The sequence below is a fragment of the Nipponia nippon genome, unplaced genomic scaffold (assembly GCF_047370975.1).
Source record: "Nipponia nippon isolate SJK-2023a ecotype South Korea unplaced genomic scaffold, ASM4737097v1 scaffold_16, whole genome shotgun sequence".
Lineage (NCBI taxonomy): Eukaryota > Metazoa > Chordata > Aves > Pelecaniformes > Threskiornithidae > Nipponia > Nipponia nippon.
In genome coordinates this window covers 1,221,446-1,235,010 of record NW_028262332.1, presented here as the reverse complement: position 1 = coordinate 1,235,010, position 13,565 = coordinate 1,221,446, and the positions used below count along the sequence as shown (strand labels likewise).

The following is a 13,565-nucleotide window of genomic DNA, read 5'->3' as shown; positions in this document are numbered from 1 at the left end:
CTGGTGCAAAGGGCTAATCCCTTCCAACTAAGCGTGATGCATCCACTGAGTCCCTCTCGCAAGTGACTGAAGACAGGGAATGTGCTGCTGGCCTTGAGGAGCAAAAGCAGAGACATACTGGCTCTTGAGTCATTCAGAGGGCTGAGCCTGGAGGCTAGAAGGTAATAAGGAGAGATTATAGCTCCATAAAGCAGCTACACAACGAGAAGAAGCAATTAGAATGTAAATTGGAGGCTGAAAGGCAGAAATAGAACAGCAGAACACTAGGCAGAGGAATTTGTTCTGTAATTACACTGTACAATATACAGCTTTGACTCCCTTTAGAGTACTTTGTTCAGGTCGAGTGCTACCATATAATGCCCTTCCTGCAATCTAGAGCTAAAAAAATAAAGGACGAGTAGGCTGAACCTGGATTAAAGAATTGGCAGCATGAAGAGAAATTAAAGAACCATGATCTGTGTAGTTCACAGACTGCCTGATAAGGAAAATGAGGCTGAAATGCACAAATCTCATTAATGCCATATTGAATGCCAGTGGATATTTGTACATAATAAATCCCCTATTATTATGAAATAGATAAAGGAGTTGGGGGGATGAAATATAGAGGGTTTCTCCCCCCGCCCATCCCTCACCAAGACAAGGAAGGCCTGAAGCATGAACAAAGTTAGTAGGCAACATCCAGCATTTTCCTTTGCCTACCCGCAGATGTTTGGAGTTGAGGACAGTGGTGGCATTAGCTCAAGAGCAATTGGTCTAGGCAAATGCTGGGGGAAAAGTGATGTGTCATATCTGATCACTGGCATCCACTGGAGCACGTCCTGCTCTTCACGTCCCTTCCACACCTGCAAAGACCAACCTCTGGCTGCAGTCCTGAGCCTGGCAGTGCTCTGCAGGTACCAGCCATGACCAGGGAATTCTCAGGGCACATACAGTCCTCGAGGCAGTCCTAGGGTCTGCCCTGGTTCTGTCATAGCCTGGATGCTCTTAGGTATCGATGCAGTCTGTGGCCAGTGCAGTGCCCAGACCTAATAATAACTGTGCAGTCTGTGGCTGTTCATCAGCAAGGTTTGTGAATGCCCCAGCAGTTAACACGCAGAGCTGCTCAAATTTGAGAGGACTTGCTCGTAAGGAAGAGGGCACTGCAGTTTCACCACATCATTGCTTGTGTCTAGATCCTTGCTGGGCTCCCTTCTCTCCCAGGTCATTGCCACACGTGAAGGAGAGCAATGTTGTCCTCTCCTGTTTGTTCTGATGGGCAGCCCACAGCTCTGCCTAGCACCAGATCAGCCTGGGCTGCAGAGCAAAGCGCCCGTGTGTGCCTTAACGAGGCATTCCTCTAATGCGTGCTCTGCTGTCTGGAGCGCTGGGGCAGGATTCGTTTCACTGCGTGCTGGTGTGCCTAGGCTATAGATGCTGCCACCTGAGCTGGGCAACTTGGACTCCCTTTATAATCAGTGGAGAAGTCATTGACTCCAGGTGAGTTCAGAGCGTGATGGATCTTACGCTACAAGAGGCACCTAGTTCTGCCTGGGTGAACGAATCACTCTTAAGCCTGCTTTGCACCACTGAATGTAAAAGGAGCCCCAAGGGGCCACTTTGAAGAGAGGCGTGTCTAATGGAGATGTCCAGAATTAGGTGAGATGAGTCCAGCTGTGATGAGTAAAAGACCTGTTTTGTCTTCTTTGGTTTTAATTCCATTCTTCTGTTCAGCCTGGTCATCAGTCTCTCCATCTTTCTCCTTCCTCTTCCACCTCTCTTCATTGTGCACTTCATTGTTGCTTCACAGCCTATTTCAGAGCACGGTTTCCTAGTGAAGCATACTAAGAACGAGAAAATTTCCTCTAGAGGGTGGGGAGAAGTTCTTGGGGCACAGGAGAGTAAGGAACATGGATACGATACAGAATTTACTGATCTTGACTGCATTTCCTTGAAATAGCCCATCAGATTGACAGCCAAAGTGTTTAGCCCAGTTATATACACAGAAATGGGAGCATGAACACAAAGACCCCTAGGGCGCTTGGTATCTTTGCAGCCCTAGGGAGGAACGATCTTTGGTCACGCTCCAGAAACCTAGGGTTTTTTCTTTTTGTTTCCAGTCTGAGGCAGCAGTGAGCAGCCTGAGAGGAGATTGGCCCCCTCTCTAATGTGGGAGGAAACCATATATGAAGATTGGAATAAGATCCTTAGATACGGAGGAGTTGAGCATAGCTTGAAAAACACAGTACTTAAGAGTAAAGAAAAGGAAGCCACCTGCGGTGCAGAAAGAGGCAGTAAGGCAAAAGAAGGATAAATGTTTGTTATAACTGCTTTCATTTTGAAAGCAAGAAAATTGCACAAGTCAGGCTGCACAAGGAACATCTATTGCTCCTGGCGTGCAGCTTCAGTCGATTGGGAGACATTTCTCAAGGTGTGCTGATGGCATCAATGTCACTGATGCACAGAAAAAGCCATTGTCATTTCAGTCGCATTTTGGGAGGTGATAGGTTGCAAGTGCAAAGACGGTTTTCAAGGTTTCTGACAGTACTGTGCCATCTCACTGAAAACTGCTTAAAAGCTACAGAGAATGTAGGAGATTGGTGTCACCTTAGTTAAGGGAACCATAAATAAATGCTAAGCAGATGGGTGCTGTTTCCCCTTCTTTGTGCTTTAAGCTTTATTATCTTGTGCTTCTAACACCTCCCTGTCTCTTGCCCCACAGCTGACAACGAGAACAATATTGCCTCTAGCCAGCCCAGATCACCTCTAGCTGTTGTTGAAGAAAAGTGGAAACCGCAACTCCAAAGAAATAACGCCAACAATAGTACGTAGCAGCGTTTGCTCTTCTGTCCCAGGCTTACCTGTCCGCTTTGAGCAAGTGACTGTCTGAGAGGGTGCGGCAGTGATGGGCATTGCACGAGGCCCTTGTCCTCACTTAACTGCACTTGATTTCATCCGTAATTCATGTACTACCTTGCAGAGCAGAGCACCCATTCCCATTACAGGAGCGCTCATATGCAAAAAGTACTGGGAACCCTGGGGAGGTGGTAGGAAAGGTTTGTAAGGAAGATGCATTTGGGAACTCCTGGAAAAAGTTAACTTCTGATCCAAGGTCAGACTTCCCAGCCTGGGGTTAAAAAATGAATCCAGTCATCATGGTGTGACATAGGCATAACCTGTCACTCCCCATGCTTTATGCCCAGCTCGTCCTGTGAGCTTGTGCTTCACCACAGGAAAAGGTAATCAGGAAAGCAGTTCCAAAGCACTTGAGCTGAGCAGCCTGGGGGAAAGGTGATACAAAAACATGGTGCTTTTGTGTTCTGGTATGGCCAAAAATGACATTCACATTGCCCAAAATCAGCCCCAAAAAGTGGGGTTGCTGGAGTTCAGAGGAAGAAATGGAAACTTTGCCTTCAGCACTGCTTGAGATGGTGAAGGAAGCAATTCCTCTTAAAATAACTGTCTCAAAGAAAAGGCTCAAATCACAAAAATGGAAAGACGTCCAGCTTTCCAGCTGGGCTAAGCTGTGACCACCAGCCCGTAGACATGGATAGCGAAGGGCACACATGATTGTAACTTAACTAGGCAGTTCCTCAGTGAACACCACAGAGATGCCGTTGGTTAAGGCACTGGATTGAGAGTAGATGGTGTGTGCTTTGTCTCAGTCCCCACAACAGGGAAAGCACACAGAGAAGTTCCTTGCTGCTCTAAGCAAGAGCAAGGCCTGTCCCTGGAGGTTCTTCTGTCCAGAAACCCTTCAGGGAAGAAATCCAGGGTTGGAGATGTCTCTGCCATCATCTGGCCATGTTCCACCTTGTTGGGTCTCTCTCAGAATTGTTTTGTGACTTCCTCCCCTCTCCCGTTGCAGAGGAGCGATTCTCATCTGGTGCTTTCTCTCCCTCCTTCTATTTCACTGCAGCATCCGCGAGCGGTTCGGTAGGGAACAGCGCGATCCCAGAGAAGGAGCGGCAGAACATTGCCGAGAGGCTCCTGAGGGTGATGTGCACTGACCTTGGGGCTCTGAGTGTGGTGAGCGGGAAGGAATTCATCAAGCTAGCACAGACCCTGGTGGATAGCGGAGCTCGCTATGGTGCCTTCTCTGTCACCGAAATCCTTGGCAATTTCAACACACTGGCTCTGAAGCATTTGCCTCGGATGTACAACCAAGTGAAGGTGAAAGTCACCTGCGCCCTGGGCAGCAACGCATGCCTTGGCATCGGTGTCACTTGCCACTCTCAGAGCATCGGCCCCGATTCTTGCTACATCCTGACAGCTTATCAGGTGGAAGGCAACCACATCAAGAGTTACGTCCTGGGAATTAAGGGAGTAGACATTCGAGATAATGGTGATTTTATCCACCACTGGGTACAGAACGTGCTCTCAGAGTTTGTGATGTCAGAGATCAGGACGGTGTATGTCACAGACTGCAAAGTCAATTCCTCTGCGTTCTCCAAGGCAGGCATGTGCTTGCGTTGTTCGGCCTGTGCCTTGAACTCAGTAGTGCAGAGTGTGCTGAACAAGCGAACACTACAGGCTCGCAATATGCACGAAGTGATCGAGCTCCTGAATGTCTGTGAAGATCTGGCAGGATCCACAGGCCTCTCGAAGGAGACCTTTGGCTCCCTGGAAGAGACCTCTCCCCCGCCCTGCTGGAACTCGGTCACCGACTCCCTCCTGCTCGTCCACGAGCGCTACGAGCAGATCTGCGAGTTCTACAGCAGGGCCAAGAAGATGAACCTCATCCAAAACCTGAACAAGCACCTGCTCAGCAACCTGGCGGCCATTTTGGCTCCGGTGAAACAGGCGGTGATTGAGTTGAGCAATGAGAGCCGGCCCACCTTGCAGCTGGTACTGCCCACCTATGTCAAACTGGAGAAACTGTTCACTTCCAAAGCTAACGATGCTGGCGTAGTCAGCAAACTCTGCCACCTCTTCTTGGAGGCGCTGAAGGAAAACTTCAAAGTTCATTCAGCACACAAGGTAGCCATGATCTTAGACCCTCAGCAGAAGCTGCGGCCCGTCCCACCATACCAGCACGAAGAGATCATTGGCAAGGTCTGTGAGTTGATCAACGAGGTGAAAGAGTCCTGGGCAGAAGAAACAGAATTTGAACCTTCAACCAAGAAGCCTCGGGCAGCAGGGGAAGCCACAGCAGCTCAGGAAGAAGATTGGTTCGGGAAAAATGAAGTCTATGATTATTTGCAAGAACCTCTCTTCCAGGCCACCCCTGACCTCTTTCAGTACTGGTCATGTGTTACCCAAAAGCATACAAAACTAGCCAAGCTAGCCTTTTGGCTCTTAGCAGTGCCCGCTGTTGGTGCCAGAAGCGAATGTGTAAATATGTGTGAGCAGGCTCTCTTAATCAAAAGGAGACGGCTACTCAGTCCAGAAGACATGAACAAACTCATGTTTTTGAAGTCCAACATGCTTTAAGACTGTCTTTTAATTAAAACAAAACTTTAAAACACTGTTCCAAACAAAGAAAAAGAATTTTAAGTTCTAAACACTGTGGACCTCATTATGAATGCCCCTGGAAACCAAGTGCTTTTTTATATATATATAAAAATATAAATATATATAAAATTAAGTTTGAAAGGAAAGCTGAGCACGTGAGAGAGACAGCCCTCTGCCAGGAACGTGCTCCTTTCCATAGATAGTGTGTGGACTTGACAGACTTTCTAATGTTTTCAAGTGGGCAGACCAATGGGAGGCTGATGTTCTAAAGTCTTCAGGCAGCTGAGATCTAAAGTGACTTGAAGTTTCTTTTGTTTCTCCTCCACCCCACCTTTCCTCTTGTCCCCTGGGCCATCTTGCCATGGATAATCAGACTACATTGAACAGACCAGTTCTGCACTGGACTTTGCTCCTTTGAATAACTGTACACCTTGAGGGCATTTGTCTGCAGCCTTCTTGACATACGGTGCATGTTATCAGGGCAGCTGTGTTTTATGAACACCAGTATCTTTAGAAATCAGGAAGGGAGACTTTAAGGCATTTTTTTAATTTTATTTTTAACTTTTTCATATACGTTTTTTCCAAAAAACAAAAGTTACTCTTCTGTCTCCACTCCCAGTTTTGAGTTTAACATGTTAGCTAGTGATATAAGTTTGATTTAAAACTAAGAGAAATGGTTCATGGCAGAAAATGTCTGTAATTGTTACGTTTCTTGGATTTATTTTTTTACAGCATAACTTCTTTTCTGAATTCCCAGTGCTAATTAGCTTCTCTCTGAATTTTGTACATCAGGGCTTCTCAAACTTGTTCTAGAGTAGCCCATTTGTGATGAAATAATACCCTCATGGGCACCACAGCAGTTGCTTATATGGCAAAGCTAGAAACCAGGAAAAGCACGCAAGCGGTGACAGCACAGGTGTCTGTGGGCCACCAGCAAGCTTCCCAGGGTCTGCCAGCTGCCATTGAGAACCCTTGTACCTAAACTTTTTGTAAAAAAGTTCCTCAGTACCCACACTCAAAATAACCTTCCCAAGGCCAAGGACAAACCAAGGTGTATGATTTTTCAGGGGAACAAAGATCATCAGTTTTGTCAAACTGGGGTTTGAAGGAAGCTTAGAGAAGTGCATGGGCTCAAAGATCCTTCTGAATGTAAGTGCTCCTGATTGAGTGCAAAGAATATCTTCCCATTTTATTTGGAATGGTTTCCTCTAGTAGCACGAATGTCTTTTTAATACCTACAGTGCATTACACTACTTGTTACGTTGCTGAATCGTTCTGGCTAGGAAGGCCACGGGCCCTTAAACGTTCACGCTTACTGGCTCACCCCAAATCCAATTAGAGATCATCATAACGCAAAAGCATCTCAGTCACTCTGCTGTCCACCAAGGCCAGTGCTCTGCTGTGTCCAGTGCCCGTAGGCCTGGTTCATGGCCTGCTGGACGGGATCTCTGCAGGCTGTCAGGTTTGGTGCCTCTTGGACAATTCCCAGCTTCTGGTGCCAAACTGTTCATTTTTCATCACTGATACTTGTATCCTGGAGGCAAATTGAAGCAAATTCTTATTTTTGAAGTAGTGTCTCCTACTTCCAGTAGCGTGCTCGGGAGCTGCGGTCACGGTGGCAGCAGAGCAGCATCAGAGGTTCGGGAGGATGGACGCGCTCAGCTCCAAGCAGGCAGGCTGGAGGCTGAAGCCCTTCAACAGCGCAGGGATGTTTTCTGGTTGCTGGCGGTGCAGTGGTGAGACTGGGGGCCCTCTTTGAAGTGCTGCTGTTGAACAGACGTTAAACCAAGATCCCACCTGCCCATCTCTGGTTGTAATGGAAGTTGCAAATCCCAAGACATGAGAAGTGGCAGACCCAGTCTCTCAGGCTTTGTTTGCAGATGCTTTGAACCTGACAGGCACTAACTGACAGCTTCACTGCCATGGGGCTCAGGCAGGGGAGCAGTTTGCATGCTAGAGACCTTCCCTAGGTCAAGGTCACTGAGGGTAGCTCTTGGCACCCAGCTGTCTTGCCCTTTTCAGCCTGGAAACAGGACCTACTGTTAGCATGAGTCTAGCATTTCAGTTGACCTCTCAGCACTGTTACTGGCATCAGGGCAAAACTAGTCTCCTAAATGTAAGTTTTGCATATGGATATCTTAAAAGACACAGTCTGCGACCCCACTGGCAGCGGCAGGGGTAGCAGCCCTTGAAGATGAGCTGCCAAGGCAGAGGCACTTGGACATCTTATTTCTCTGGCAGTGGCTTTTGCAAATGGAGGTGTTGGTTGTAGGGCCAACTTTTCTTCTTGCTGGTTTTATTTTCTCCTGTACAAATCCTGCCTGCCCAGCCACCAGCTGGGGCCATGGTAACACATCTCTTTGCACTTGCAGCGCAGGAGAAACCTCTAACACACAATAAGTCTCAAATACACGCAAAAAGCCCAAGTGAGATGTGTGCCGATTGCAAAGCATTTGTGCTGTGCTGCTGTTCCCACTGAAAAGCACAAGGTATCCTGCGGCAAGAAAACTTGGCTGGAGGATGAATCCAAAGCAAGATTAGCGTTTGAGGCTGCAGAGTGTGTACCATGCAGCTCAGCTGGTGGGCAGAACTGGGGACAGGATTTGTAGTTCTTTATCCTAATGGCACATTACACCTTTTTGCTTGGTTCACCTGAGACCCCGAGAGCCACTCACAGGCTCTTTGATGCTCAGGTGAATGTGCAAAATCCTTGCATTCCTGTGAAAAGAAAGCTCCAAACCCTAACACTCCTTTGCTAAGGGACAGGCTGATAACTTCTGTGGGATTTGCCAGCTCGGGCTCATCGTGTCATCTGTCTGCAAGACATTAAGGGTGGGGAAGCGGACAAAGCAGAATCAGCACAGGTTTAAAGCCCTGGAATTGAGAATGAGGTAGAATTGCAATCATTTCTGCAACCGTTTGATACCAGGCTGTGCACATGGTATCACACAGCCAGGTCATGCAAACGGAAAGACCACAGCCACCCTTAATTCCCAGCCCATCCCCCCTTCCCCTTTTTACAGTGTGATTTTGCCATCAAATCTGGAGCTTTCTTGCTGTGATGACCAAAGAGAGGGAGTGACTGGCCCTCTCCCCCGTCCCAGTAACTGTCACCTCCAAGGCAACTTTGGTTATAGTTGCACTAATGGTGGATGTTAAGCAAACATGCAGCTTTGTCTGGTAGGTGAGATTCTCCCAAAGACTTAAAAACTCAACTTAGCAGCTGAAAAAGCAAAATAAAACCTAAAGCCCTAAAATGAAGCCATCTTGAAAGTCGGTGAGAAGAGGAGCTGGTTGGCCAGCCCCCTTCTCCAGCAAGTCAGTGGAAGAAGCCACAGCTTTTCATGAGTCTTAAACGTGGTTACAAGGTGTTCTGCTCAGAGGAGCTCTTCATGCTCTGTCTTCTCACAGGCTGGCTTTTGTCTGAGGTACTTATGCTTCATTAAAAGGAGAGAAGCTCATCTGGAGCACATGTATTTACCTTAAATGCCAAGCTTTTACTCCTATTTCTCCTTCTCTCTTCAAGACTTGGATTTGCATTCTAGGGAGCGTAGATGCTTTACACAGGTCTGAATTTTGGAAGCTCTTAATTTGCCAGGTTACTAGGATCGGCCCAGTGGTATGGAGCAGTACTTGTGCTTAAGGAGCACTTCCCATCCTGTGGTGGGAGACCGGAGAGAAAAGGGTCTCTTAGTTTGGCCAGAGCTGTCATGAGGTTCTGCTCCCTTGGAGCTGGGGGGAGAAGTCCTCGGAACTGGGATCATCCTCTGGTAGGTCATACTGGGAATTGGCCGCCTTCTTGTTTCCTTCCTTTACTCACACTTGAGCAATGTGTTGGGATACAGAAATGGTGTGTGTGTCCTCCAGACGTTCATTTGTTTTTGCTGCTTACTCTGTGCCTGACCTTGCAGACTTCCAACTTCACGGTTTGCTTTGGGAAGGGTTATGAACTTCAGGTGGGGAGAAAGCACCAACAGAAGATGAACTGTAAGGAAGGGCCTTCCAGTCCTGTCTGAAGATCCTTGTTACTAGAAAACTGGGAAAGTGGGATACAAAGGCAGAGCTCTTCAAAACAGAAGGTTGTTGCTGTGTGAGTACGGCAGCCAGAGGGTCAGTGGAGAACGTGGAGCCCAATTTGTCTCCTGTCTGTCTCTTCTCCCCGTGTCTCTTGCAGTAGGCAGCAGTTGTGTTCTGGCTTGCAAGGTGGGCTCGGTGTCTTGTGCCTGGGTCAGCTTCAGATGGAAGTAAGCTTTTCCTTTTGTCAAAGCTACATGTCTGTTCTAAGAAGACTGATTTGGTTGTATTTGAACTAGTGCAATCTGGAAAACTTTCTGTGAAAGCCGACTGCGGGCTCAGGTTTTGTCTAATTCAGTTGTCCTTTAATTGCTGGTTAAACCAGTTTAACTTTGAGCTAAATTGGTTTAAGCATCCACATGAACCACCTGCACTGGTTTAACTGCGCTTGCTGGGTGTTCTCCCCTGCTGATCAGAGAATACGTCCAGAAGCAGCTCAGGGAGTCAGGACCCTTACGTGAATTTTGCAAATGAAGTTGTGGCAGATACTCTCGAAGCTTGGGAATAACTGAAAATAGAGGGGGGACACTTCTGGAAGTTGCTTGAGCTCTGAATTGTGGTATCAGAGTTAATACAGTACTCAGTGAGATGTCTCAGGTTGGTTGGTTTGTTTTTCTCCAACTGCTTGCAATAACGTGGAAGGTTTAGCGTGAGAAGAAATTACCACGTGCGTTCATATTGGTGGATGAGTCCGCTCAGCCTTACCCAGTCTGAGGGACCGTTTCCACCTTCTGGATCCCGCAGTAGGCAAGCCAGCCCTCGTGTTGCACAGGAGCAGGGTGACTGAGACATTGTGCTACTCGGAGAATGCTGTGAGCATTTCTAGACAGCACCAGGTTACTTGAGAAATCAAAAGACAGTGAAAGAGCAGCCAAAAAGTTATTCAAAGGCTGGGAGTGCTGCTTTGTACTGAGGAAGGACTCAGATCTCTAATGGCATCTCTCTGGCTACGGGAGGTGGCGAGGACTCCTGTGAGCATCCAGAGGGAGCGCACGCAGGAGGGGACAGGTTGTTCCCTATGGAATAATTAAGAGTAATGGGATGAAAATGAACAAAAAGACACTAAGGCAGATTCTGGGAAACCTTTTCAGGGGGGAGAAATCCGTTCATCTGGGGGGAGTCAACGGGAATGTTTTTTGAGCCCTATCATTTCAAACAAGGCTGTACAGCTACGTGGAGCAGACTCCATAAGGCACGAGGCTGCTTTGGACCTTGCCGAGAGAAAAGAGGCTGGATGTAGAGGTGGGAAACGATTGCCTGCCTGTTGAGTCCAGTCCTGCCCGATAGGTCCAGGAGGGTTCACAGAGCATCTTCCTCTGCATCCTCCCGCTCACCACCGGCACCAAGCCCTTCCCAGCACTCCAGTGTATACGTTAGCCCGGTTTCGTAAAGGAGGGAGGTAGCTGACCAGCAGAAGGGGCAGAGGAGAAAACACCGGTCGAGGAGCAAATGTCTTGTCAACGCTTATACAGCCAAGGTGAAAGAATCAGGGTGGGGGAGAGTATTAAATGTTTTGCTGCTTCTGCTGTGCGTTTTCTGTGCTACACCATGATCTTGAATCCGTGGAATCCATTGGGAATGCCCAGAAACATTGGCTGGGACTCAGGGTCCTGTGTCAGATGCTTCTGAAGATGTTGCTCCGTAGCAATAAGAACTCCCTTTTTACGGCGCATGGGACCTGTTCCCGTGGCACGGGTTACCATCTTCCCGGGACCTCTGGAAATGCCACTGAACAAAACAAACAGTAATGGGAATACGGAGAGGTAAACCCAAGCACAGCTCCAAGTTGAATGCCCCGTTAGTACTGTGGGATAGTTCGCTTATGCTAGGCCAGAAATGGTAAACCAATGAGAGTGTATTGCCCTGAAATTTAATTTTATATATTGAATGTTTGGGGGAATTTCTGTTTAATTTTTTTTTTTGTTTGGCTGGTTAGTTGGGTTTTTTACTACTCCTGTTAGAGTCCTTTGTTTTATAACTTGACGGAAGAGTTTTGCTCACATTAGACAACGGTGTACCCCGTAGACCCTTTAGGGTTTAATCATCTGTAGGCAGCTGAGTTTGAATTTTTTAGAATAGCTTCTGCAGTGAGTCATGTAAATGGCTCATGGATGCACAACCTCAACCACTGACTGAAAGGATTTTCTTCCTTCCCATCGTTCTAGCGTCGTTGACAGTGGTCAGCGTGTCTTGGTACCCGGGTGAGCAGCGCAGCCTTAACGATAGGAATATTTTACAGTGGAGTTGATGAGTACAGGCATGTCAAACCCTTGCTTTTTACAACCAAAGTTCCTTAAAAAGACACTTCCAGCCTCATCAGCCTTGAATGCTTGTCGGTTTCGGTCTTCTGGGGGTTCTTGTGGCGGTCTCTGCGATGTGTGTGGATAGGGTGGTATTTTTTTTTCCAGTGGGCTGGGGGGTGGGAGGAGGGTTTTGGGTTTTTTTTCTTGCTATCTATGGAGAAGGACCTTTCTGCTCAAGGAAGGAGGCATGTGTTCTCGAAGGAGCGACAGTCTTAGGAGCTGTTTTCCCTGGTCCCTTTAAACTTACTGGGACTTTAATTTTATTTTTTTTTAATTATTTAAAAGGAAAACTGATAATGGATGAACTGAAACATTCGTGACAGGTGACTAGCCAAGGCTGTAAGTACAGGAGGAACGCACATCATCCAGACGTGAGGATTCTGGTCCACGCCGTAGCTAGAAAGTGTCATGCCGACAAACCAAACCATCAGGAAATCCTTGTTTGCAGCCAGTCTGAAAAGAGAAGCTGTTCCTCGTTCGTATGTTCATTTTCTGCACCCTCCTGTCGGGAGCTGAATTCTTGCTGTTTCATCAAGCCAACAACTGATGTTCTCCCTCCCCTCCTCGCCCTCCCTCCCCTCAGTAACTTGCGTGCATTTCCTTCCTTTCTGTAGATGCAGATGTTCTAGGCAATACCACAGATGCACCTGCGTGTGTCTCTACCTGCGAGTGCAAGAATCTCATGTCATCTTAAAAAATACAAAAAAATATACAAAAAATATACAAAAAATATCTTTTTTAGGCCAGAGTTTTCTACAGGTATTAATGAATATTTTTCTTAATCCTTATAAGTTTTATGTGTTTAATATTTCTTAATACCGGTAGCATTAATTTATACTTTTGTAGCAACACAATATTTTTATAAACCGCCACCGCTGGCTTTGTCTTCATAATGGGGAAACGTGCGGGCAGCTGGCCCCGCGCTGTACCATGTACTGTATTTAAAAGGTTATCTAATGTCACACTTGCTGTGTTAATAAACAAAACAAAACCTGTTTGAAGTCTCATGTATTGTTGGTGTGGATCGAATGACTCAATAGAGAGCAATATTGCACGGGGTTGAGTTGCTGATTTTCATTGTGATATATGAACGCTTGAGGCCAACTCAAGTTCTTCTGATTTTTTCTTTTTAGGATTTTGTTTTGTTTTGTTTCGGTTTTTTTTTACAGCTAAATAAATTCAGTGCTGTTTGAAACTTAGACTGACGTCAAATGAAAAGGATTATTAAAGAAAAAAAAAAATCAAGGTGTTTAAATGTTGCTGTTTTTACAAGTCTGTTGCTGTCTGAATGGAAATATTCCACAAGAGAGGAGGAATAGTTCCACTTAGCTTCCAAACAAGCTGAGCACTCCAGGCCAGAGCTCGGTTATTTGGAGATCTCTTAGAGACATGTTTCTGCAACATTCTTTTCAGAGTTGATGCCAAGGCAGAAGACAAACTGTAACTGTAAGAAAGCATCCGTTGCTTGAGGATTTTCATGTCAGTGTTGTATTTATGGTTTTACAATAAAACAACCTTTAGGAAAAAAATAAAGGTGTCTGGGGTTTTCTATTTTTCAAGCACGTGAATGGGACATCGCCCAGTGCCGAGTGTCTTGTGAAGAGGGAGGACATCCATTCAAGTGACCTAAATCTCAGCAGCGGGCTCTGTGATGGACCTCATGAGCCGTAAAACTCCACAGTGGGCTGCTCCCTGCGTCCCTCGCGCATCCAAAACTCCCTAAAGCGTTTTCCAGAGCATCTTCTGTCTCACGCTCGG

The 13,565-nt window shown here is 46.8% G+C and overlaps 1 protein-coding gene across 10 annotated transcripts in view; it reads left to right on the top strand.

Annotated features, from left to right (window-relative positions):
• ZNF618 (zinc finger protein 618) overlaps positions 1–12,802 on the top strand; it is a 166,887-nt gene extending 154,085 nt beyond the window's left edge. For all 10 annotated transcript variants that reach the window (XM_087752809.1, XM_087752801.1, XM_087752808.1 and 7 more), the window contains 2 exons: positions 2,699–2,800; positions 3,896–12,802. In XM_087752809.1, coding sequence (XP_087608935.1) covers positions 2,699–2,800; positions 3,896–5,409 — 1,616 coding nt within the window. In that variant the 3' untranslated portion in view covers positions 5,410–12,802. The remainder of the gene's footprint in view (positions 1–2,698; positions 2,801–3,895) is intronic.
• The last annotated feature ends 763 nt before the right edge of the window (positions 12,803–13,565 follow it).